Source organism: Gnatocerus cornutus, chromosome 6 (assembly GCF_029298725.1).
Source record: "Gnatocerus cornutus isolate USDA-ARS CGAHR chromosome 6, icGnaCorn1.1, whole genome shotgun sequence".
Lineage (NCBI taxonomy): Eukaryota > Metazoa > Arthropoda > Insecta > Coleoptera > Tenebrionidae > Gnatocerus > Gnatocerus cornutus.
In genome coordinates, this window is record NC_142238.1 from 8979431 (window position 1) to 9007097 (window position 27667).

The window sequence follows — 27667 nt, forward strand, 5'->3', positions numbered from 1 at the left end:
GCTGTTATGAAATTCGAATATAGGAGATACTTTATTCTCTTCCCGAGGAACGTCGAAATTTAGATTTTTTCCGCTAACTAAACACGATCGGTCTTTCCCACCCCTGGAAAGAAGGAGCTGTCGTAGCATTTACCGATCATGCGAGATTGTTCGGATTTTTATAAACCTTGAAAAATATTCCCATACCTCGTTATATTGTGTGTTTTTTCTTATTTCGTTTGTATCATCCCCATGATAGATTAACAATGTACCCGTCAGCCCCGACAGCCAACAATTAAAGATTGCTCTGTCCATCCGACACGCTCCATTCACCCATCGACATGCAACAGCAGTTGGCCAGCAAGCCTCGCCGTCTTAAAAATCGCGCCAGAAGAAATTTCGTCGACCACTTAGCATTCCTCATACCAACCAAGAAAGATTCGTTAAAAATAATTCGTTTTGATGACGACCGGATTTAAATTCGGGTGTTGCAAATTGTTACACAACAAAGTAAAAGGGTTTGCGCCGAAGAGGCGACCGGTGAGCAACGAGCAAATCAAGTTAATAAATCTCTTGGCGATTTCGTTTCTCGGCGAGTTTGCATACTGCCGAGTTAAGCTGACAAACTAAGCTGCGACAGACGACACAGAACACCCATCTCGATCGAAATCCCATTACGGTCCGAGCGTTAAAAACGAAAGGAATTTCAATCGCGGGTACAAAATGAGCAGTTGTAAATCTGCACGTTTTTCAAGTCGACGGATAGATTTCCGTCGGAAAATATAGCCAGGAGATGAAAATACGGAGTTTGCAGACAAGTTGAAGGACTTCGAAGGATACGCGCCGCCAGCGAGGATTCGACAGCTGAGTACAAACGAGCTCTAGTGTTGCAAATCTCACGCGTGCTAGATGCAAATCGCCGCTTGTTTTATTCTCGGCACCACCGATGCGACGACAATTAAAAACCTATCTAACCGTGAGATCTCGTAATGAAATAAACAGTTCACTAGTGAGATCAAACTGAGAGCTGTCAGCAGGAAAGTTCAGTCGATGATGCAAAAATTACCAAAACCTGACACAGATGGGTCTTCAATTTTCAAAACCAAAACTGACTTTTTGACTGGAAATTAATGGAAAGGAACCTCAAATGACTCGATTAGCCAAAACCGTTTTACTAATTACTCTTGGGAACGTTAAGCCCTTTTGAACATATGGACTTCCAGAGGAAACGAGCGAGCAATTTCCTTAGGGAGGGCAGGACAATTATTAATAATTATGAAGATGCTATTTTTTCACCTCGATTACCCTCAACGAAAAAACACATTAGATTAAGCAAAACTGCACACAGAACTTTTTTATGACCCACAGCTATGTTTAATAATAGAAACTGCAAATGCTATGTGGGTCCCATTTGTTATCGATCGCGTTATCACCTAATCAATAATTTAGTACCAATTCAAGTAAAAAATTTTGGAGCAGTAGTACTGTTTGTATCACGAGCTGCTCAAGAGCACAATGCATGTAATAAATCTATTGCAATTTAAGGCGACGACTAAGAACAAGTTAGCACCCAATACAGTTAATCCAGAATAAATAAATCATCAGTGGAAAAAGAAATTGGACGTAGGTTGTTCGTTGAGCCAACCAGAGCAGTGTCAACATTCAAATGCGTTTAACACACACAAAACGCATCACCTTTCAGTTATGTAAGCGTCGCTACAACAAAGAAACAGTTAGGTTGGCCAAACTTTTTTCCAATAGTCGTTAAGTGAACCCAAGTCAACTTCGTAAAGACCCGGTTTCAAATATGTGGGGAAAAAGTTGTTCGTGCGCCGACTGAAACTAAGCACCGAGCAGCAGCAGCCGTGCAGAGAAGTACCACGATCATTCTTCTCCTTGTCCATTTCGTTTTACAAGTTTTTACTTTTGAACGCGGTCGCATGAAAGCGCTATACTATCTGTCCTGCGATGCATCGGATCGGTGCTTTCGCTGCATTCTCCGGTCAATGTTTCCCTTCCACCTTAGTAGCCGAAGAAGAATTTCGAAGCGACAATTCTTCCGCGCCCTCGGTTTGACTCTAAAATATCGTTTTCAGGAATGCTGAAAACAATCGGCATTTTTCAATATATAAAATTTCTCGGACAGAATCGTATAGATCTGCGATAAGAGACGCTGACGATCCATTTTTATGGTCCGTATGGTTCACTTTAATTGGTGCACATAAAACCGACACAACCCGATTCAAAGATAAGTCTGGCTGCTGTAAAAATTTTACAACCACCAGTCTTCGAGAATGTACACATAAAAAGACTCCATCAACAGGTAAATTCTTCAGCAAAACTTTCGGCAAAACTAATTCGGCATTTCCAGTTGGGAAAAACATTCTGACATTTAAATAAAATGTGAACAATACGAATATTTAAATCGCCATTTGATATGCAAACTGGTTTTTATAGCACGCTAAAATTCGAAAACCGGCAAGTTGTTGCGTTGCTATAAATCGTAGTTTCTGTTGGTTCAATTAATTAAAAATCAATTCCAATCTAAGATCCCAAGTTGACACATAAAAAAAGCACGACATCCATTGATGCTAAATTATTTCGTGAGTGGTGTTACTGCTATGCATAATACATTTCAATGAAAGCAATAAATCAGACGTTATCTGCACAGCTTTAACCGACGGGATCACAATTATGTGTTAATATGCTGAATATATGATACGATCATTTAATTCTCACTGACAATGGTCTGCTTTACGCAAATGAGAGCGGTGGTGAAAAAACCGAGAGCTTTAAAGCCGCGATGCTACTATTCCGTTAATTACATTTTAAATTAAGCTCTGGTAGAGAAAATCCATATAGATTCCAGGAACTCAGACCTACATAAAGTATAATTATCACATACATCGGGAGGCATCATCAATACTGTTTTTGTTTGGCAAGAAAATCGTGTACGCAATGACTAATTAACACGGCTTCTCTTACCAGACGAAGCGTAATAATTAGAACAATGAATACCATTATTAACGTAAATGATAAATGTACCACGGAAATCTAGTACAGTGCTCGTGATAAACAATACAGCAATTATTTCCTTCGATGCTGCAAGAAAAAGAACTGTGCCTGAGTCCAATTTCCTCCGGCAAGTCGACTGTAATTAAAAGATGCATAATAAAACGATTTGGATGCATTTCTAACGTGAATGTACGGTCACTTCCGCATTAATTAATCTTTTTCTCGAGACGCAATGACGATGCAAACCAAGGAATATCTAAAGATCGGCAAAGTTGGATTTAAAATGTTCACAACAACGTCCTCCAATCTGCGAAAAATGAAAATGGTACAAACATTTGAGGTGGGAAAACGTCGTTGTGCAAATAAAATTGCATATGCAACAAGTTTGTTCAGATGCTCTTAGAATGTTTACTTAGATATGCAAAAGCAAAAAGTACCTACTATAAAATTTCATGTTCACAACGCCATTTTTTTTCTACTGAAGATTCTTAGGTGGCAACAATAAACGTCAACTGTAAAGATTATCGTAAATACAAGATAACAAACCCATAAGGAAGTTGACATAAAATTAATTAAATTTGTGGGTACCTACCATAAACCTGAGGATGCTCCACAAAATTACATATTATAAAATTTAATTACAAAGAGTAGGTACTGATAAAAGCTGTTAGTGTCAGAATAATTCAAAGTTACACTGTGGTTGTTATAAAGCATGACGTTCATTTTTAAAAAATATGTTATTTGAGATACCCTGTTATCCAAGGTTACCTAGTTTACACGGGAATAAATTAATTAGAGAAAAAAACTGAGAAGAAACTCGCTTTAATTCGCAGACAATCTTAACTTATTAGTAATAAAAAAGGATGCGGATCATAAAAAATTCCCTGCTATTTTTTTACTAACATCTTATTTTCCAACAATTAAGTCTGCGGATCGTAGTCTAAATAATGTGACTTGGATGTTGTTTCCGTTTATTCCTGTTTATGAACTGGAAAATAATTCCGAAACTACGTGTTTCTATAGCAAAATAATGCCACTCATTACGCCACTATAAAAATTTCTGTACATGTTTAAATCATTACGTGTAATTACATTCATTACGACTTCTGGAATCATCTATCTTCACCGTTCGTTCTTCATACTAAAAGCAATTAAAATTCAAAATTAGTCTGCATGAATTGCAATTAGTGTTTGAATTATGGAGGGAGACCTAGAAAACCTATTTTGAATCAAAAATTTCAGTCGCGAAGAAAAACTCCGGCGTTGTTTCAAGGAACGCAATTATGTTATTATTGTGAATTCCATTTCTCTCTCGTTAGTTCTAAGAACTCTCTCAACAATATGTTTGTGATTGCAGTGTACGCGGAGGTTACACCTCTTGTGGATTCTGCTTTAGATTGAGACGAGATCACAACATAGCGTGATCAAAAAAGACGCTTTTTAGACAAGAAGTGTTGCAAATTGTATAATTATCTCCAATTCATACGATAATGTAAATCCTGGCGATTCGAAAAGCGCACATACCAACAATACATTCGTACTCCCATACAATACTATCAGTGTCATACTCGTGCTTTAGCGTAGCTTATGTAAATACAGCAAACCGAGCTTGCAATATTCTTGCTTGTGGTTGCTTTTTGCAATTACAATAGGCAAACTTATATTGCTTAGCGATATGAGTTTTGCATTCTCCTATTCTCTTTCTATTGTTTCCACAATCATGCCACATTATTTTATTGAATACTGTTGATTCTGCATGAATGCGTTGGAAGAGACAGTGTCAAACCTCAGTTGGTGGTCGCGTTTTTGCTCGTTTTACTAATAAACTGATGATTTCCAATTCGAATTGCCAAGAAAAACCAAGTGTTAAGTGTTCCGGTGTGAAGATTACGGGTTTACCTGAAACAAAAAAAAAGGATATTAAGAACGGATGGAAGAGATAATTGTGTTCTTCTATGAGGGGAGAGGTGAGCACAAAAACTCTCATTAAGTAGCACATGTCCGATTCAAATGAACAAACACGAACAACGAAGTAAAAATTTTCTGCACATTTAGGCCCGATAGCAGAAACGCAGATTAACTTTTTAGTTACTAAAGCTTTAATCTACGATTATACGTCAAATCCGATTGCTGGGACAAAAATGAATAAGTAAATTTAATTCTGAACCATAGCAAGGACTAAACGAAATTTGGATTGCAGAAACGACTTAATCCTGGATTAAATGATATAGTTTGAAACTAAATGTAATCCCACATGTTTGATGGAAAATAGGATAAACTAAATTGTCAGTTCTAACAAAAATCCTTTAGATTACGTGATTTTCCGACTTGTGCATATTGAAATAATGGCAAAACAACATTAATTAGTGACAATGGTAAGTAGCATTTTCTTATTATAGTTTTGGATGTTCAACTAAACATTTTTAGATGTGCGTGTGTTCTGCGTTTTCAAGAATCTGGCGTAGGTGGACTATATTTGACCTAACAATCTAGTGCGGTTATGGCTTTGACTTTTTAAATCGTTTACAGCCACCTTACCGCAAAGCCCCATAAATACATATAATAATCTTCAAGTGGTTGGTATTTTAATAAGACATACTATAGTTCGTCAATAATTGTAATTAGAGGACGTTGTGTAGAAACTTATTTCTAATTTCTTTTCTTGATCGCAGCTCTATTATTTCCTTGCCGATTTAATTAGTGTTTATGGCGGTTGATAAAGAAAAAATGTCTAAAATGGTGCTTTCATAATAGTCGGAACATAGTGAAATTTAATATGGAATCGAGCCTTAAAGTAATTCCGTGGCAGAATAAATGCAAACTAGAAACATAAAATTTCTAACCATAAGAATCTCAATTAAGTTATGAATCTTCCGGGATTTTCATAATAAGATCGCCTTAAAGAGACTTTTAAGTTATTGAAACTAAATTATAGAAGTATCTAAGTGTTACAGTTAGAAACAAGCCGCTAAATTTGAGAAAAGTCTACCCCAGCCGTCATTTTTTGTTTCCCCGTGCAGATTTTTCCCTTTTCAACCCCAACATGAGCGTAGATCAAGGAAGAGCATATCTAGAAAAGCATTGACTCCGGATTCCCCCATAACATAACAATGTACGTAGTTTTTTTGCACTATTAGCTTGTAACGAGTGAGCGCTTACCACCGGCATTGACCAGTATATCTGCTCAGGCACGATCCTCATGCACATTGTGCTGAGCAGGTTCTCACACAGACTTACAACCAGCGGACCCCGCAGAAACTCAACTTTTCCGGATATTATCTGCAACCCATCCTAGGACACTCCAACTGGCCGACTGCATCTGGAGGCCGGGAACGCCACGAAACCATTATATTCCGCATTTTTCTCAATTTTTTTGTGAAAACCTTTGTCAATAGCAGTGGTTAGAAATGCATCTAGTCGACGTTGCGGATAAGGCACGACCCACATAATCAATAGAAACGAAACATGTTCTAATACTAATAAGAATACTAATAAGAAAATGGAAGGAATCCTCGTACTTGTTCATTAAGTTTCCAGTACCACCATGGTATGGATGTACCAACGTGTGTTTAACATAAATTAGGCCAACCCCGATTGGGTCATGTAATACGTCAACGATCATTTTACGAAATCACGAAATCGTCTGAAATTATTGGTTGCACATCGCGTCGTCAATTCGATCGGCCCCTACGTCGTCAGCTCATTGGGCCGAGATTGGGCTGCTCTGAGGAGGGTCAGCGAGTCAACCAGGCACTTGTTTGTTTTAGGTTTCTCTGATAATTATACGTGAGCGATCACGAGCTCGCCCGCCCAGTGCTCTCAACACATCCGTATGCTAAGTGCTGTAAGGTTATTTACAGAAATTGGATGCACGACAGTGCAGAAATTTGAAAGAATGCGAGTACCAGTTGAAGAAATTTAGGTCTGTGCGCTTGGTTTTTTGTGTCTACGTTGAGTTGGTGGAGAGAATTAACTCAGATTTTACAGTTTGAAACAATGATTGCAACCTGTCAGCTCTGAGTAAATGATTCTGAAAACGCAACGTTGCTTGGTGTGCATCTAACAGTAACTTAACACGGTGAGGTCGTAATTCATAATTTCTATGAATTTTTGTTTTTTTCTTTGTTATTTAATTATTCGACCGTTTCCGCAATGCATAGTAATCCAGCAGATAGCTCTCTTTGGTACGAATGTGTAATAATTCATTTTAGCGCTATCTCATTTCGTTGAAAAAACCTTTTGGCTTTAAGGCTGTAATGCAACAGGAAAACTAGTACATAGCTCTTACGTTTAATCGAAACTTATGAGGACTGCTATCGATCATTAAGTGTTTACGGTAATAACAGTGCAGAACGCAATATAAATTACTTCAGGGAAACGACCTTTCGTGTTATAATTTATAACAGTTTCAGTTGACGTTCACCAGCTGTGGACAACTAGCTGCATTGCACTTTTAGACAAATAGTCAACACGCGGTAGGACACGATCTCCGATTGTCTGTCTTGAAAAGAGAAAGTGTTCGTTTCTGGCTTAGCATCGTGATATTTGCTTTTAATCTTCTCAGCAGATCAAACCTGTCGCAAACGGACGTTCACTCAATACAAAATAAAAACGTCCAATCAAATTAATATGACTATTTACATTTTGTTTAATTGACTATGAATTCAAGCAACACTTTCGCCATTAATTAATGATTGATCATACGGTACGACAGTATTAACCCACGGAATGAAGGAGTAATATTTCGACATTCCAATGTATAATAATACAAGTCGTGTCGGGAAGGATCATTGCTGCAATTTCTACATTGCCTGTTACATGTTAGCATACACACACAATCACTTGATATTACAACTTGTAAGCTTTTTTTATCTTTGTTTGAATCGTGCTGCGGGAACCGCAATGAAAAAAGTGAAATTCATCCGAAAGTTGCTGACGGATTGTGAATAATATTTAACCACTTGACATTTTCTATAGCTTGCTGCCTTTCTTTCCCAGTGACTTTAAATTTCAGGAGAAACTTTCCACCAGTGAGCTTCATTGTGCATTTACCTATCACGTTTAGTAAGTTATTGATGACAAAATCGACACGCAAATCTAGTTCCTTTAAGCAAAATGGTAGTAAAAAGAAACAGAAAAATGTGGAAAGAGGTCAGAAACGTGGTGCAACGAAAGATCGAAATGTTGAGCTAATTCTTACTCGCATAGCTTTATGAAAAACTTTCAACAATGATTTTAAAATTCAAATTATATAATTCCTCGATTTTAATATAGCTGCCAAGATTTCAAGAGATTCTAAGTTGGAGTTTTTTCTTGTATTATAATATTTCTGGATTATTAGATTCTTAGATAGGTACTTTTAGGTTCAACTAGGTTTTATTTGAGATTTTAGAGCTAGATTGATGTCGTTTCTGCATCATTTTAGAATAATACAAGAAAACAAAAAAAGGTAGTCGATGAACATGCTATAATAGTAGATTTTGTTATACGGTAGAAAAGTGGTACTTTTTGTCAAGAAATTAAATTTGCGAGACAGCAAAGCCACTTTTCGGCCAAATAACAAATACTACTTTTTCTGCCTACTTTACTGTCTAAAAACGACTAAAAAATAGTGACTTTTGTGACGTTTGGAGAAAAACTATATTATAAATAGTATATAAAATACACTGTGTCCGGAAAGTGGTGCACCACCTTGAAACAGGGTAATTGGGTGGTCCCTCAGAGTACCAAAAAATGTTAAAAAAAATTCCAGACACTCTGTTTTCGCAGGAAAACCAAAAGAAAATTTGGAAAATGGCAACATTGCAGAACTGTACCCCCCATAATTTAAATTTCCAGTATTCAAAGCCATAGTAACGTTGCTGTTGTATTGTTGGCGTTAGTCAGGTCGGCTCATGAACGAGTAATGTAACTATAGTTTCACGTAAAAGATGCCACACTGATCGAGATTGTTGGTTCAAAAATCTTGTTAACAATTTTCAGGCATTTCTAACAAAATTTTTCCGATTTTCTTTGCACCATTCCTTTACGCAAAATGTTCTTTAGATAACAAATTCATTTGAACGTAAAATTATTGCACAGAAATCGTTAATTTTCGCATCAAACTTTGCCTCTTCAATCCATCATATCTCGAAAAATTGAAGACATGGATTTTTTTTAACATTTTTTTGGTGATCTATGGCATTGTACGATGATACAGTTTCACGGTGGTGCGCGACTTTCCGGACATCCTGTATATGCATATGCAGGGTGATGAAAAAAAGGCATCCATGAGTGGAAGTATAAGTTCAGCCAAGTTGGTCTGAGCTACCATAAAAGCATAAAAATTACTACCGCAACGGGACAGCTTCAAAAGATTCTCAAGTGCACATAATGAGGGTTTATTTGCTCAAGTTTGCACCCTGCGATAAGAACAGCAGGCCAGATGTTTCGTCATAAATGACAAAATACCGCAAACTGTCTAATTTTTATGATTTATGTTGGCTCAGACCAACTTGGCTGAACTATACCATGTCTTTTTTTCTTAAACCATCTCAGAAATGAAAGCAAAATTAATCTAAACCTATTCCTTTTTACAATATGGATTTTTTTCAAAGAAAAAACTCGGCAATGATACTCAATCCTTTCTAATAAAATTTTACATTCGACAGTCTCCGTAAGTAACTAAGCAGCTAATACTAAGAACTTTACAACGTTGCAACACTGAAAATTTTTCTTCACAGTCAAGAAATGGTACTTTTAAAAGTTTAAGAAACTTAGTTTAAAGCACTTTTTTTTTCTTTGATACAGAATATCATTAATTGTAAAAAGTCTAATCTCTAAGAATAAAATTGTTATAAAAATGTTAACCAAATAGAGTTTGAAATAAGCTTCTAAGTCAAAAAAGCACAAATTTCGTTTTCGTTATCAATTTTGGGCTCAGGAAAAAATTAGCTGCAACATGATAGGTAGCATGGGCGCCTTTTTTTCATCACCCTGTATAGTGTATAGTTTATAGGCGCCTGAAGATAGATTAGTTATTGTGTCATATACAAAACACCTGTTGCGGTTTGTTCCTTGCACAGTCCGAAGGGTCTCTTATATGAAACGATTTAGGAACGGAAAAAGAGAGAAATACATAAGAAAAGCGCGCTCAGTCGTGCGTATAATCAATGCCTAGATTCCGTATTCACAGGCGAGGACTCAGTTTTGATTGTGGAATGATACATTTTAATGTTTGTGGAACAATACATGCGGCAAAACATGGCCCGGCTGACCCTTAAATGGCGATAAAACGGCCAACCATTCCGCGAATGTTTACGTAGACATTATCCCCGCTAATAACGGCAGTTGTTTATTGCAGCCTATTCAACAGAAAGTAATTAAACCGAAAATTTCCAGGACGCAGCGTCGGTAATCGCTATTAGAGGCTTGTATGCTTTCAATATAGTCATTATGCAGACTGGTCGACGTTAGAACGACGGTTAGTTTATCATGGCTGTTGACCGTTGTAAAACGCTTACAATTTAACACATGAATAACAAATAAGTGGAAAAATACCATTTTACAGCCTTTCTAGAACAATGGTCGAATTAAACGGTCAATAAAAATTTTATTTTATTTTCCAGAGCTGCATTCAAGCCGCGCCTGAAACGGCATCGAACAAGTACCGCGCTTTTAGCCGAGCTTAACGGCAACCTAATTAAGAATGAACGCAATACAACATTCATTTCTAATTATTTTACTTGCACCGTTTGAAGGAAAATTCACCGATCAAACCAGACCATCTGGAATGATATCAGGTCAAAGGGCGTTCTGCCGGAAATAATTTCCAACTTCTATGAATCAAAGTTTTTACGGGGTAAGGTTCCACCAGGGTTCCACCTTGATATGATAAATGATGACGGATTGATTTATGCGTGATGTTGGAATTCGAGTCATACAGAGGTCATGCAATTTCCAACCAAGCATACAACGTGTAACTGCAGTACAAAGATGGCATGAAGATATACCATGAAAAACTTGAAATTTACTGACACGATTCCCACTAAAATAGGTCGCCTTGAGCGAACCTATTTGGCATTTATAGCCGATTTTGTAATCAATCCATTTCAAAACATATTTAGCGTAATATCAGATCACAAATAAAGATCACGCCATCCGCTGTATTCTCTCAAAATGCAAGGAAACGTGCACGGCAATCTGAAAGGACAAACATGCTCAACAATGCAATGCAATGGTAAATAAGTTGCACACTTGCATTTTATTCATATCTTATTAACTAGAGCAATGGCTTTAACATCAACAATAAAGTTAATTCTACTTGACATTCGTTGATTTTGATTTAATGTGACCTACGCTGTTTCTCTATTGAGTTTAATTGTTTAGCGGCAATTCTCTTGGAGCTTCGATGAAAACAACACACTACTAGAAGAAACATATCAAAAGTGGCAATTTTCTCTAAAGTTACAGCTCATAAAAGCTGCATATCTCATTAAGCTCGCTTGTCACCAGTTAGTATGACAAAACCTAATAACCGGAACCTGCATAAGCTTTTTAAAACGACACAAGAATTATAATTACACTAATGAATCCCTTTGGTAAAATAAAACCTTTTTAAGAAAAATGAAAGAATGCAAAATATGGTAGAACTTTACGAAAGCAACGTTCTCTCTGAAAAGCACCTAATTAGAACAAGTAGCGCCGAGTTTAATTGACTAATGACATTTAATTGCTTCTTCAAATAAAAACAAACTGTAACAACGACTTATTCATCTCGATAATGAACAAGAAATTGCAGCAAAATTACGGAGTGAGTTTTTTGAACTATACGAGTCATTTGTCACGATCTTTGTCTCATGCAATAGAATGGTATGCAATTCAAATTTAATTACAAGAAGAGCAAACTTTGTTCGACAGAATCCACAATCAGCGAGAGAATCTTCTCGGGGGTCAATAATTGAAAAGAAAACCTGTCGAACGAGCAACGTTGGAAATTATTACACCGATTTGGTCATGTAACAGATGTTGTAAATTCGACAAATAAATAAAAATAGGCACGTACGCCGCGGAACAATGCATAAATATACCCCAGACACTCGAAATTATCATACACTCAAACATACAAATACATAAACATAGGCTCCGGACGCTTTCGGCAGTTCTGAACGACAGACAAGAAGATTATATTGTTTAAGAAGTCGTAAAAGACGTGAGCAACCGATGAAACAGATTCAGGACCCGGCTCTATTGTTATACATCTCTTTGACTTGTTACTCAAATTGGCAACACTAAACGGCAGGTGAACGATCGAAATCGCTCCAACTTTGACAAAAATGTACAGAAGCTTACCACTCCGGTATCACGTGGTTTTGTACTATTTCATCATAACGATGAAATCACGTTGTTGAGACCTCTCGAATATTTGAAAGGTCCTCTACAGATTTGAGAGGAAAGAGTGTTCATTCAATTTTAATCCCGACACGCCTTGGTGTTCATAATAGGAAGACCTTCAGGAAGGATTAAATAATAAAATCACTTTTACAATGCACGTTATTTATTTTATTAGTCAAAAATCAACAAATCTTCACGGGCGCCCATGTTTTATTCATTTATGATTAAAAATTCTAATTGTAGGTACAGAAGTAATAAACTTTAGAAGCGTTTAAATAAAATTTGATGGCGCCGACCTTATGACCTTCCTATAATTTATTTGAGAAGAAACAAGCAACGAGGGTATTCCACGGGTGAATCTGACTGATACCGATTAATCGCTTGAAACTTAACACAATCATAAGTATAGGGCGCAAAATACAGTTTTCAAACTCTCATAATTATAGTGATTTCAGTTCTTGTATAAGGGGCGGTTGTGAGTAAGATGAGAGAGAATGATGAATATGTACGACCGGAACTGTTCACAAAATCGGCTCCGGTTCAACACTTTTCATTTTTGAAACGGTTCAAATAGCATGTCAACGTTTTCTTAAAAAGTTAAACTGTTTTAGGAATTTTAGGATATTCCGCGGAATACAATGAACGAATGTAACACCGCAAAACCGTGGAGAGAGAAAAGGAATTTCCAATTGCCACAGTGACTCGAGAAATCATTAGAAATGACTATGAAGGTATTTGCGTTGTCATTTGGAGCAGTTATAAAGTGCAGTTTGGTAATTCATAATAATTAATTGCAGTGGTATTTCAGATTCTTTTCTGCATATCTGATTGGGTCAATAGTTTCCTTGCTTAACTACAGTTTGTTGAAATTTTTTTGTATTGTCAGTTTCGACGAATCGTGATGAGCCCAGTTATAATCTGTATTTCGGACTACGATGTTGCCCTGTCAAAAAAATTATTTATCTAGAAATCAAATCACTCTTCAGTTCCCTTGACGTCTCTTTAACAAATGTGATGAGTATTTAATCACTACTTTGAAATCGCAACAATCAGTAATTTCAAGAAAACCATGAGAAACTAAATACCGTTTAAACCGACACAAACTAAGTAAGATGTGTATTAGCAGATTATACGTTATTATCGCTGGGAGTTCAATTATTTTCTATTGAACGAGGAATAAAGTAGTCGTGAACAAAGTTGGAACCAGACGATTATAAACTAGGACTATTAAGCGAATTTAAATCTGCACAGTGAATACCCGCCTCTGTAAAGTGAATTCCTCCGGAATAACTTGCACATCTTACGACACCGGACTGGCAACAAAGTGTCACTAATTTCAGGCCGGGCAAATAAATAGCCGCAAGAACGACGTCGTAAACAAATCGGACTTCTATTCGAATTGGCTTAAGCTGCATCAAGAGTGTCCATAAAGGGCAAACTATCAAGAACCCTCAAGTTTTACGCAAAAGTGACTCATGAATAGTAGAAATGTGCTTGCATTTATTTATTATAGAAATATTCAAATGCGATTATTCCACATGACGTCTAAAAACAATTAATACAAATAATACTAAATAACCAGAGAAACTTTATGAGATTGTCTAGAATTTAAGAAATCCATAAAGCCACTTAAATACCAAAAATTAATAACGCAACTTATCCCCAATAAATGTCATTCGCTCAATTTTATGATCAAACCGAAGTATCAGCAGCTTTGGTCGTTCGTGAAGAGTAATCGGCACTGCATCGTAAATTAATAGTATTAAATGCCGAATGTTTTACGACAGCTGTAAAAAGGTGTCAGAAATGTATTCGCCAGGTATCATGATAGATTAACTCGAAGAGTGACTTTAAGAGGTCGCTGTCCAGATTATCAACAATCTCAACGGGCGGATGTTGCAAGCCCACGCCGTACTTGATTCCAGATCAGTTCTTCACCAGCTTCTTTTGGACAAGTGACGCGTATTTTGGTATATTTTTCAGGTCAGTTGCAGCAACATCATTATCTGCATTACTTCAATAAAGCTCCAGTCAAACTTATTACACATCAAAAACCAGAAGGAATCATATCAAACATTCTTGTCATTCAAGCTACTCGTACTTTCTCATCAAGCGTGCGGTCTGGTATGCATGTATTAACGACTTAATAATGCAATTACGAAAATGTAGTTCCAAAAAGCAAAAAGTACAAACAGAATTCCATTAACCGGCGACTGATCTTGTTAGCGGCTTAAAACCAACATTGTTAGGAGCACCGGAAACGGCAGCAGTTGTTTCTGTTTGCCCAGATTAATTGGTGTTTAATTACGTGATGCACATCTTGTAAAGACTTAAATCCGGGGTACCAAGTTTCTTATCTGCTATCAGTTCAAAGCAGAACGTTTTACTCAGACGTTTATCCGTTGCAGAAGTACATCGAACAACGCCATCTGCGCCAAAATGTAAATGAGAAACACTACCAAATAAAATGCTAATTTGAATATTTGCATAACATTACACTACGTACTTTGATAAATAAATCTCTCGTCAGTCGCATCAATGAAATCATGTTTGGTAGAATGTAGTGTTGCTCCAGTTTTCTTGTTTACATTTCCAATTTTTAGGAACCGGAATGTAAACCAAAAAGTTGTTTGAGTCACTCTATTAAAACCACCATTTTAAATGTAGAAATTGTTAACATGCAAAAAAGTGCAGAGGCGACTAAATGCCCATATAAATTTCCGCGAATACGAAAGAATCTCAGCATAATCGACAAACGAGCCGATAAACCATACAGAAAAAATTAATGCATCATTCCGGCTAATGAAACTATGTAGGTAAAATGAAGGTTACATTAAAAGCAATTGAGTAGAAAAATGCCAAATAGGCGTAAAATTGAACAAGATAATTCCGATTACTGTGAAATCATGAAACGACCTCTAGTGTCTGCTTCTTGTTTCTTTGTATATTTGTATCGAAATTCACAACGTTGCGTGCTGTTAATTTCAGTGACGAAATTCGACGTCGTTAAATAAATGTCTCATTTGATATCTCAATTCCACGGCAAGCGCATTCCCAAAAATGATGAATGACAACAATCCGACAATTATAAATTGTCAAAGTGCGTGAACGTTTCCGAAATTCCCAGAAATAAATCCAAGAAGATTTAAATAGATGATATTAATTTACTCGGGTAATTACTGGAACGTCTAGTTTATATAACCACTGGAATAAACCTCCAATTAAGTAGGAAAAGAAACTGGAATAATTGTTCGGTTTTTAAAAGATGTTTGAAGAATCTTGATTTGCCAATTACAAACGTGTTTTACTTGTCAAGAACAACCATCAGATTAATCATTTAACAATTGTCATTAAAGTTTACCTTACCCTCATTAAATCCGTTATATCTCATTATTAACTCGAATCAACTTTAACGACGTGTCAAGTTTAACAAACGCTTCACAAGTACGATAATCCGCTCAAGAGATAAACAGTTTCTCGTAAAAATGGGAACTTTTCTCCAAACTTGCGGTACGAGAATTTTAATGAGTCTACCCAACAAGTGTAACTGATTTGTAAAAATTGAGTCATTAACTTGAAAATTGGACAAAGAAAAATGTTACGTCGGTCATATGAAATTACAATCGATCTTTCGGTTACAGACAATACATCAACCAAATAAATGCAAGTAATTAACTTTAGAGAGTTACAATTACATCGAGACCGCCTATAAGTCACGGCAGTTGTGCAACAACATTGTTAATGTTGCAACAAACTCATTAAAACAATATTGAACTCGTATCAACATTGAGTTTCCCTTATCAACAAGCTGAGAGTACTGACTAACATCTGAATTTGATTTAGATCAAGGATAATGCAGACAAATTACAATAAAATGCAGTACAATAATAATGATTTGAGTCAGAACTAATGGAATTTGTGCCGAGTTTAAATGGTACCAGGTAGCACGTGATACAGCCACTGAACAATAACAGAGATATGATTATTAATTTCGCAACATTCAATTGACCTAAGATAGCAATATCCGCCTTCAGCATTGACGGAGACAATAAGGAATTCAGCCTGTGATAATCGGCCTATTATTAGTAAAAAATGTTAATACAGAAATGATAAACTATGTTTTGTCAACCAAAATTTACAACTGGAATTTCATTTCGTTGCTTCAATTCAGAAAAATTTAAACATTTTTCAGAGATAAACAACATGTTTCCAAATGGAATGTTATACTAATTTTAATGCGCTAAAACTTCTTAAAAGAAGATGCAAATTAACTTTTTTAAGAGAAACTTATTGTTCATATTGATGAGTTGTTCTACCTTGGTGTGTATTTTTTTGTTCTCTAGAGAGTACTGGCAATCCGTCATTTTTATATCTTTCAAAATCGTCGCTGGTAATTCGAACAAATTCCCATTTTTCCGAATTAATATCTAAGTAGATCCTGAATATTTTAAAAAATTATTGTTGCACCACATGACCAGTTTCAAGGTATGTCAAAGCAAATAAAAAAAATCTGAACTAAGGAATGGTAGGTCCACCAATATTATTTGTCCTGAACTCTCACTTTCGAGTCCGTGCACTCTGGAATCCGTGCTGCAGTACCAAGCTACTTTTTAATTGTTCAATATTCATGCCTGGACGCATAACACTCCACTTTGACATTTAAAAGTAGTGCAACGTGCAAAGAGTACGTTGCAAAATAAACAATGAGTATTTCATAAGGTTCTAATAGATTTTAGCTTAGCTACCGTGACCATGTAGAACCTGCATTGTTGATTAATGGACGTCGATTTAAAACTGCTAAATTTTTCTGACGTACCATGCTACTACATAGCAGCGATTCATTTTGTTACGACAGAGCTTTGGTCCTTTCAGTTTCAAACCGAAAGGTTTTGCGGATGCCACTAATTACAAGTTGGCAGTCACATTTTTTCACGGAATGGTTGGTGTTCGTAAAGGTACCCGTGGGTGGGTAAAAAGTTTTCCTTGAAATCCGAAATAATTTATAACGATTTTATTGGTAATTTGGCAACAAAAATAGTATAATAATTATGTTGGTACAGCCGGAGGCAGCTGAGCGTTTTACCACAGAAATAGATTATGACAGCATAGCCGCGCAGTCGGAGTAATTAGCAATAACCAGTCGACAAGATATATTAGAACCAGAGACTGATATTTAACAATGAGCTTCCGTTCAATTACCTCCCCACAGGGAAAACTCCAACGAAAGAAACAAGATACTTCTTGTAACTGCTAAGGACGATGCGCTGATGAAAATTCAGAACATTGTCAGCTTGAAACAATAAAAACAAACCTTTAATCCTAATCGAGGTTATTATCGTGAGTGCTTCTTGTTCCGCCGATCAAATTAACGAAGTCGTTTGGAACGACGCGGAATTGAAATCCCAGCTTTTGGTGCCAACTAGTTGCGACAAAGCGCCATCACACACTATTGGAGAAACATGAACCATTTGTAAATTATGACGGAACGCGGTGATTTGCGTTGTTAAGTGGGCCTGCATTCTTCGGGGTCAGCAGACAATCTGACCGCCATAATCACAGCCCAGAAGAACCGTGTAGTACTTGGGGATAATAGCGTTCGCTGGTCTTGCGAGAAGAAACACACACACAAGATATAATGTGCCGACTTGAAAAAAAATTCCGGCGATGAAATCAGCTCCGAGCGAACTCGGTTATGTCAAAACTGTAGCCGTGCATCTCAGTGCCGATATAAGAAGTGATGGCTCATTTGATTAATCATCATACGGAGAATTATAAATGGGTACAGTAAACAACTGGACGCTTGTATGGTAAGGTTGATCGTAGATATTCACATGGACACGACGCATGGATTCGCAATTGCCAGTTTTAAGCTACTTCCTTCACATGGTTTGGGAAGACACCAGCATCAAGATGGCGTGTTTCCACAATGGAAAAATGAGAAAAAACATACACCATACTTGAATTCGCTTTCTCCTGTCATCGAATCTAATACGTACCTTCACATCTTGAAAACATAATAATTTCAATTAAGTCCACAAAGAATCGTATACCCGTTAGTGCTTACGTAATGCTAATTGTTTCAAACACTGAAAAATTAAGCAACACAATACTAAACAAGACTATATTGATATCAATCCCTAGAACTGTTATGAAGGCAATATTCACAACAGGTGTTTTCCAATTTAAACAATGAAAGATATACAAGTCTGTAAATGAGAAACTTCGGGTTCAATTTAGATTAACAGCGCCTATTTACAGATAGCAAGTCGCAAACCCATTTGGCTATATAATGCTTTCGAAAGAACTCATGTTCGCCACACAAACACTCAAAGAAATCTAAATGCCACGTTCCCACTTTCACCCGACTAACAAGATAGATCAAATAACCCAAATCACGTATACATCATTTTCGTGTTTGGTAAAAGGAAATTACACCTTTTTTATTCGATGAAGCAATAGCGCTCGTCTCCGCAAAATTGGGTAGGTGTAACCAGAATCTGCTGATTTAATTTAAATAAATACATAACCGTATACTACAGCCATAGATCATAGAAAATTGCTTCCTACCTGTGCAATTAAATAGAACTCTTTTAATTAATTATTTAAATTTCACAGTGATAAAAGAAAACGATATAACGACATCTTACGTCGGCCGAATGAAGAATAAATCAGGAAAACTATTGCCCACCATTAATCACTCTCTCTGTTATAAACAAGCGAACCTCTGATTATAGCAATCACAAGATTGTAAATATTTTCACGGGCCGCCCAAATCGTGTAGCTGCTCGGTTAATATTGACGAAGCAGATTACACCGCGAAAAAGGTAATTGTTAACTAACAATACTTCCCATATCTTAACCCTCATTGTGTTCACATCTGAAAATTTCTTGGGTTGACTATGTGATATTCATTCGTGTCTTTATTAATTAAATGTACAATATTTTATACAATTTTTCGTGTAGTTCACGAACTGACCACGTTCTATGCAAATTAGCCAGTTGTTGAGATATGCTTTTCTAATGATTGTTACCTACTTAATTAACTTCTCAATTTAACTGCAATTGTGCTAGAAAAGCAGGTGTGATGTAAACAAGAAACAGCGAACTAAAAATGTGAAAACATGGAAAGCAAAACGATAAGTCCAAGATAATAAAATAACTACTAGAGTTAAACCAACACGACATTTTTAACACTATAATATCATGCAAATAGTAGTATAAACGCCTTATTACTAAACCAAACATAACAAACTTAATAACATACAATTATATTATGTACTTGCTTGGAAATTATATTTCGCTATGTTTAATTGCAGTGGCACTAGAAAGAGTGCATAGTCATTTCGCAAACAATAAATAATTGAGTTAACATTTAACTTAGAACGTCCTACTCAAGTGGGGTTGGAACAAGGTACTGACATATGCAATAAGCTTTTGCTACAATTAGAAGTATTAATTATCACTCCATTTACATTTTACACTACATTACAGATCAATATCAAACCTGCACTTATGTATTGCTAAAGAAGTTCAACGGATTAAAGGCGATTAAATAATAAGTAGCTTAAGCTCACGATGAAGCTAAAGAATGAAAAAAGTAAGCCGATGGTCAACCGAAGACGAAAGATGGAAAGTCAATAAATATTCTATAAAACAAAATTCCAAAATTATCGTAAAACAAATAGATATGTAGTTTCTCCCATCCTTTCCATTTCGAATAGCATCCGGTTAAGGTGCGTCAATTTTTTAAGAATCATTCTATACGTAAAAGACAATGGATAGGTATTTGGTTACAGGCCTAGACAACACAAAAATTGTAGCCACCAGACGAGAAGCTGCCACGCAATTTTTCTTTTTTTGAAAAATCGAAATCTTTTCAGCTTCTGAATTTCAATCACCTACATCTCATATTGCCAACAAGATAAAATCTCAAAACAATTATTATTATTATCTACAGATGAAGAATAGTTTTAATCCCCATAGCAACTATCCGCGCTTCAAATAGCTACTGGTTTAGTAATTAAGAATTTGCTTCAAATAAGTCTTCGTAAACTTGACTTGCAATAAACATTCTTCATCGATTGGCATATGTGTGCAATGTACCTATCTGTTAAGCGGTAATGATTAATTAAATTTTTTCTAATTATTCTAGTCAACTTTATTTGGTTATTATATTATTTAAATTAGATACACGGGTAGTTGCACGACGTTACGTAAAGTTATGAATAAATTATGCAAGAAGAAAAAACACACGATGATATTCATATCTGATTGCTATACTGAGGAGTAAGTAATACGACGATGCCATAATTTAGACACTAAGTGCTCTCATGCGTTATCTCGTTGAGCAGCCTTTTCCATTGATGGCTGATGGCTTATTACATATAACCATTATAGCTTGTTAATTATAATAAAACAAATAACAACCAGTTGCGGTAATTATCTATTAGAGCGCTTATCAAACCGTATGACAAGTTTTCCCGTAATTAATCTGCGAGCGCTAATGACTAGTTCGGTATATCCGAGTGAAAAGAATTATCGCGATAAAAACCGCTTATTTAAATGTTAATGTACTCAACTCACCTGTCAAAAGGATTCGAAAAGTTGTTCCTTTACATCAGACAACGCTGAACTGTTCACAGTTACCCACTGCTAAGATGAATCATGAAAATAAAAACCCCACAAATTATCGAACGCGTTACACAAGATAAACTGTTTAATGTGAGATAATTGTTCAGTTTAATTCTCATCCACCCTTGACGTTGCGCCCTTCACCAATGAACGAATTTAAATGGATGTGTTTCCGGTTGTGACAATCGAAAATAGCAAATTACGGATTTAATTTTTATAACGACCACAAGCAAGGTTCAAAAATCGTTCTATTACGGACTTCCCGTATGCTGATGTACTTCGGCAAAACAAAGATTCAATGTCAACAAAATGGGTCTATTTGGTGGGAAATTCATACTTGTTACTATAAAATCTTCATTCTTCTAAAAAAGTCACATACATTTCATACAAGTGTACGATAAACATGTTACAGTTAAGGTACATCGCTCTACTGTCGGCCCTAATTGTCGGTTAGTACTTATAATTTTTCGTGGTTAAAGAAATGATATGATTGGTGTTTTACAATTAACAATTTTTTAATCTTAGTTAAGACAAGAGCCCAAGGAGGAGGAACTACAGCAGCCGGCGATTCATACGTCTGTGTTCCAGCCGGCTATTGTAACAATGGTGGTGTTCCAGTTAGCCCGGGAATTGACCCACGAATCGTCACCCCTGTAAGTTTTTCAGACCTATTAAGCTACATAGATTAATTATTTTTTGACAGGGTGACCTTTGTCCAAGTGGACAAATTCCTTGTTATACCCAAGGACCATCAAGTAGATGTGGTGAACGTTTCGTTACACCTACACCATCTACAGCCAATGGTCCTGCTCCTGCTGGTGCTCACCCGTGGCAAGCTTATATACGGAACTCTACCAACATACCGTACGCTGGTAGTGGAGTGCTTATTGATAACTATCATATTCTCACTGCAGCTCACAAAGTTTGGGGGGATAGGTATGTATAAGCGAAAGCAAGAAAAAGCTTCTTGTTTCATTAATTTTTTAGGCTCAATCCCACAGCAGTTACAGTCATCATGGGAGTTTCTAATCCGTCGGTCCAGGAAGGTATCCAAACAAGAACAGCGAGCAGAATTTATGTACACGAACAGTACACTAATTTTCCGTTGCTCCAGAATGATATAGCAATTATTCGTGTGAACACTCCATTCAGTCTAAGTGCAAATAACATCAATTCTTTATGTCTGCCTGCATCTAACCCTGCAGTCGAAAGCGCGAGCGCATATCTCGGCCCACCACCTCAAACGTAATCATTTCCTCTTGACTAAAATTTTGATAACATTTCTTTGATAGATGCATCGTGGCAGGTTGGGGTGAAACCAGTTTTATGCAAAATGACCATCCAACCAATCCTATGAAGCAAGTAAATGTTAATCCGGTCTCCATAGCACAATGCAGAGGAGGTTTATTGCCAGTTTTGCCCACAGTTGACACATACTTAGATCAAACTGGTGGAGAAGTTTGCGCGGGAGGACAAGCCGACCTGGACGCATGCACGGTAAGAAACTGCGATTTCCTTGTTTTCCGATATTTTAACAAAAAACTTTTAGTTTGATGGAGGTGCACCTCTGACTTGCCCAAATACAGGAAAAGGTACCATGGTAGGATTGGTTATTTGGGGTAAAGGCTGTGGGACTGCTACTGTCCCCGGAGTTTACGTAAGTGTGCCTTTCTACAGAACGTGGATTGATGCAGTGATACAAGGGCTAAATACTGGGACCATTTAAGTTGGTTCCCAAGGTGTATTCCTATGTAGATTATGTGTAAATAAAAGTGCCAGTTAAGCATCGTCTGGCTTTCTTCTAATTTCTGACACTAAAAGTATAGTCAGATGTTGTTATTAACTCCTTATTTCTAACGCCTTCACCTTCAAATAATAAAAATGGCTCGTAAGCGACTTTGGGAACAATTATTAATTTATAATTTAGCGCTTCATTCGACCTCTTAAAAAATAAATTACACCCTATTAGGCATATAGCACACACTTTGGGCAATTTTTATGATGTAATAAACTGATTGCTTGGATTCTGTGCTCGGCATGATTATTACCATAGAAGAACCGTCATTAAAGTTTTATTAAAGTATCATTAAAATTATTACCTAGTTCACATCAACATTCTAATTTAGTCACGGACAATTTGTGTACAAAAAAAACATTTAATATGGTTTTCTTGTTCTTCTCAAATACTTGAGTTTCACAGGAGACAGGTATTCCGAAAAGAAAAAACGTAAAATTTTAACTGCAGCGTTCTGGTAATTATGTCATCAAAAAGTTGATGATTTTTGACACGAGATTATAATAATTATACATGGTTTGCCTCCTAATGAAACCCCTTATCAATTCTATCTTTCCAGATGGAGACAGCCAAGACGGTAGGTATGACATTTCCGTTTAAAATTTTTCATTTAATTAGGGTTCTCTTAACATCATCTACCGTTTCTTGAAATCCATGACTTATTGTTCACAAAGGCTAATAAATCGTTCCACTTACACGACATTTCCACCAACTTGAAAGACAAAACACGTGGCCGCGAGTTGAATTCTGCATGAATTGGTAACATATACGGACAATATTTGAATAACAAAATGATTCAGCTCGAGCAGTAATAACGTTGCCGATCGCGAAAGTGATCAGAGTGGCCAACTGCAATAATACACAATACCAACCGTTGTGTTTATGGGATAATGAGACCCAACAGCGTGGGTATAAACTGGACAGTCACTTATTTCCTTATCTAATATATCCCACAATTTACATTTCTCGAAAATAAAACAACCATATAAAGGATAACATGATCGCCCTTTAACCTGAGTCTTATATAACAATTGGGCTCCCACAACAAAATTGCTAGGATAAAAAGCTTATAAATGCAATTGCGCTGCAAATTGGACGACAAAAACACAATACTTTGTTTACTTTCCTGTTGAAACTGGTTCTGCTCTAAAATTATACTTAAACTATTTGAAAGCATTTGCATATTGGATTAAATTTGATGAAAAATTTGAAAGTAGAAACATCTGATCCAATTTACATTTTACACCAACGCACGCTATTACGGATTCCCCATGTAAAGGAATTTCTTATTTGAGAGAACCATATATCAAAACATTCGAAGAGAAAAATTTAATTATCATAAAATTATTAGAATCCTTGATAAAACTGCTGTTTGAAGTCAAAATTTAGAACAAAATTTAGACAAAAACACAGAGCCTCCCAGGCATAAAGGGAGTTTTTCTAAAGTGTATTATCAAAATAAAAAGTACGTCTTAAAGAACAAAATTTCAGATACAATCTCAGTGGTCCTGTCACTTTAAGCTTACGCCATTTTAGAGACGATAATATTACATTTAATTGGTCCCCAGTAACCGATACTATAATTTTGTGATTAAATCTATCTAGAGCGGCATTGATAAAATTACATCATAATAAATTAATAAAGCGATCGTCTCGATAACATCAAGATAATTAATAGAAGTGACATATATTATGCAAATCAGAAAAAGCTGAGTCCTGTCTGGCATGTGGCAAAGTGCTCTAAATGTAAGACACCTGTCACACCACAACTTCACCCCTAAGACACATATCTATTACGTTTAGTCCAAAATAGATTGACCATTCAAATACAAATTCCGTTAATTGTAGACACTTTTGTATCAAAGAATAGATATGTAGAGTAAAGCTTTAGGTGGAGCCGCAACAATCATCGCTATTATAAACGGAAGAGGTGTCGGATTCGCAAAGAGCGGCCGCCTTTAACCATCCCCTTTCTTCAGTTGCTATCAAAGTCCTCGAGATCTTTTGCAAATTATAAAGATCCGGTGTTCGGTATCTCAAACCGAAGCGGCATTACGTTTTGTCCCCACATTTCAACCCACTATATGACAAAAAACGACACGACAAATGGAATTAAATGGGTGTGATTTCAAGATCATTTCTTATCTTGACGGAGCTATGAAGACTTTAAGCTCGGGTAAGCCGCTTTGGCCCGTCTACATGTCACATAAAGAATCATTTCCGTTATTATGAGAAGCTACCGCCAAACGGACTTTTCCTCAACGCAGAACAATCCAATAAGTGAGACGTAAGATGGAGGACTCGCGACCACAAGAATAAAAATTGTTATTTTTCTTGTCCCGCGTTGAATTCAGGTTATTACTCAATTCCACGGAATGATCCGCCATTAAATTATTTAAAATTGTTATTAGGTTTATAAATTAATTAATGATGTCGCCTTCTTGACCGTCACTTCTGAACCGGTTCACCGGTTGACTTATCAACTTATCTTCACTTCCATCAGTTACCGCGCTCCGTAAACGCTATCCACGATCTACAATTGTCATATTCGATCAGCATTCCGTGTCACTTTCATGGTGAGATTTGCTTCCATACACATTTCAATTGCTTGCAAAGAAAAGAAAAAAGTTGCGATCTTTACCATTTCAATTCTGTTGTCAACACTGCCGAACTGGTAATGGCGAAATTAGCAGTATTTGGTAAATTATACGAGCTGTACTCTAAAAGTGTATTATAATTACAAGTAACACGAGTAGCAATCATAAAAAGGATGTAGCAACATCTGCTGCGACGGAAGACGTCAAGAATCTGCATTCTTAATTCAGTAAAATGGTAATTTAAATGAAAAATCAATCAAAAGTGTAAAATCCCGCAATTAAGCTTAGAAGTTCAAATGAAGCTCACGTAGAATAACGTGCATTCGTAGTCAGTTAGCATATCCTGTAATTTACTGATAAATAAAAGATTACAAGTGAATTTAAATTCCCAGTTAGAGCACTTTTGGGGCCGACTTCGTACTTTCAGTTCTCATACGTTTTGCTTAAATATTCCTTCATTTTAATGCACATTTTTACGCCCATTTCAGTTCCACATGTGAAAATACAAAACAACTGTTAGATTCACATATCTGACGATGCAAAATTAGCCGTACCTTGCCGAACAATGTGCTATACTTTTTAATGAGCATCCTTAATAAAAACACTCCAAGCTCAGCTTATAAACTAAAGGCCAACACACGTTACATAAACAAAAAATCCGTATAACTCAATTTCATCCATCCACATCGTGAACGGCAAGGTCGCGTCCGAGATGCTCTTTGTGGATTTCCGAAGACAATGTTGGCTCCACACGAGCACTAACATCCGTAGCCAATCGATTCTCGGCGGTATATTGTATTTTATCAATTAGATGCGGCCTGATTCGTAGAATGCCACCGACACCACTGAGGCGCGACAATTGACTTTTTAACTTAAGATCGACCAGTAGGGAATTAGGCGAAATAACTCAAATAGCAAATTTGGAATTATCCAAACGCCATCTAAGAAATTTAGCCACATCTGCTGATTTAATAAATATTATTTCGACAACACACATGAAGATGCAACGCAAAAAATGTCCCCGCGATCTCGCATTATCATATAATGACCAGACTTTTTTGAAATCCGCTTTCCACTTAATGAGGCCACCAAATAATGGGACCAAGCAGGGACGGCGGCAGGACGACCAAATTTCTAATGAGTCCGTACTCTCAAATAATTTGGAAGTTCAACATCAACTGTGCTGACAAGTAAAAATATCCAACAACATATCCCCAACGTGGAAGGCTTTAAATTAGAGTAACAAGTAGGACAAAGCAATCTAGGTACTGTTCCCCAAAGCTTATAAAAATGAAATTTAAATTAGATTTAAAAAACTCAAAATTGGGGGTCTGATTACGGTCCTGTCGAAATTCCCCCACCACACCGCTTTTCTAGGCACCTGTTTTTTTTCTGGTTCATTGTTTAATCCTCTGCATTCTACGTAACTAATCTGCCATTTGCGTGCATGTAAAATCTGGTTTCTTCGTGATTTTTTTTCGAGATGTGAAAGATTTCCAAAAGGAACATCAATGAGACGTTTCGGTAAACAGGTGACCCCGCGAATTATTTTCGAATTTGGTTCGCACCCTGCTCGAAATAATTGCGAACCTATTGTTGTCGGAGACAAAAGGACGATTAAAAATTCGCCACGACCATAAAGAAAACATATATTAATCGATTTTGAAGAGTAGCGTTCGCAGGAAACGTATTAAAAAACATTCCGACATCAGTAAAATCGACGTTGTATGAGAAACGCGAATTAGGGCGACGAACCCCCGTCGCGTTCACGGCTGATAATCAAAACACAATAGCAACAAATCAATCTTAAGTGCATAAAAACTGATATTAATTGGCGGGGATATTAATTAGTTCGTGCACTGCGGGTGTCTTCGCGCTAAAGCTGCAGCTCGATCAAAACAAGTTTATCTTTGTAATTAATATCTTCAATTCAACGAGTTTTCATTGCGTAATCTACCATTAAAAATTACACCTTTGTTATGAAAAATTACCACTACTCAGCAGCGGCCTAAAGCGGAAAACACACCTTCAAATTCGGAATCCATATTAAATATTAGAACACATTAGGCGCTAATGACATCCCATTAGTGAAGAATATAATCGCCACTGGAACGAATTAAAAAGAGAACGACCACTTGAAAATTCTGTTGAAGACCAAGACGACAAAAAGTGACAAATAAAATCGTCAATTCGTGGTAATTGATTATCTCTACATCTCCGTAAAATATAAAAAACAATTCCTCGATTACGTCCGTGAAACTTAAGCCACGATTCGGAC

The 27667-nt window shown here is 36.5% G+C and overlaps 2 protein-coding genes across 2 annotated transcripts in view; one reads left to right on the top strand and one right to left on the bottom strand.

Annotated features, from left to right (window-relative positions):
- Su(var)3-3 (lysine-specific histone demethylase Su(var)3-3) overlaps positions 1 to 27667 on the bottom strand; it is a 120647-nt gene that overhangs the window by 86695 nt on the left and 6285 nt on the right. The gene's annotated exons all lie outside the window — the stretch shown is intronic.
- Positions 21199 to 22785, top strand: LOC148172670 (inactive CLIP domain-containing serine protease A3-like). Its single transcript, XM_088039165.1, has 6 exons — positions 21199 to 21446; positions 21523 to 21650; positions 21701 to 21933; positions 21985 to 22242; positions 22290 to 22494; positions 22547 to 22785. The coding sequence occupies exons 1-6, from the start codon at positions 21401 to 21403 to the stop codon at positions 22721 to 22723; spliced, it is 1047 nt and encodes a 348-aa protein (XP_087895291.1). The 5' UTR covers positions 21199 to 21400; the 3' UTR covers positions 22724 to 22785.

Excerpts from the sequence above, each read along its gene's own strand:
- LOC148172670 (XM_088039165.1), top strand. The coding sequence starts at position 21,401 with ATGTTACAGTTAAGGTACATCGCTCTACTGTCGGCCCTAATTGTCG. Across the intron at positions 21,651-21,700 it reads ACCCACGAATCGTCACCCCT|GGTGACCTTTGTCCAAGTGG; the intron begins GTAAGTTTTTCA and ends ATTTTTTGACAG. Across the intron at positions 22,495-22,546 it reads CCGACCTGGACGCATGCACG|TTTGATGGAGGTGCACCTCT; the intron begins GTAAGAAACTGC and ends AAAAACTTTTAG.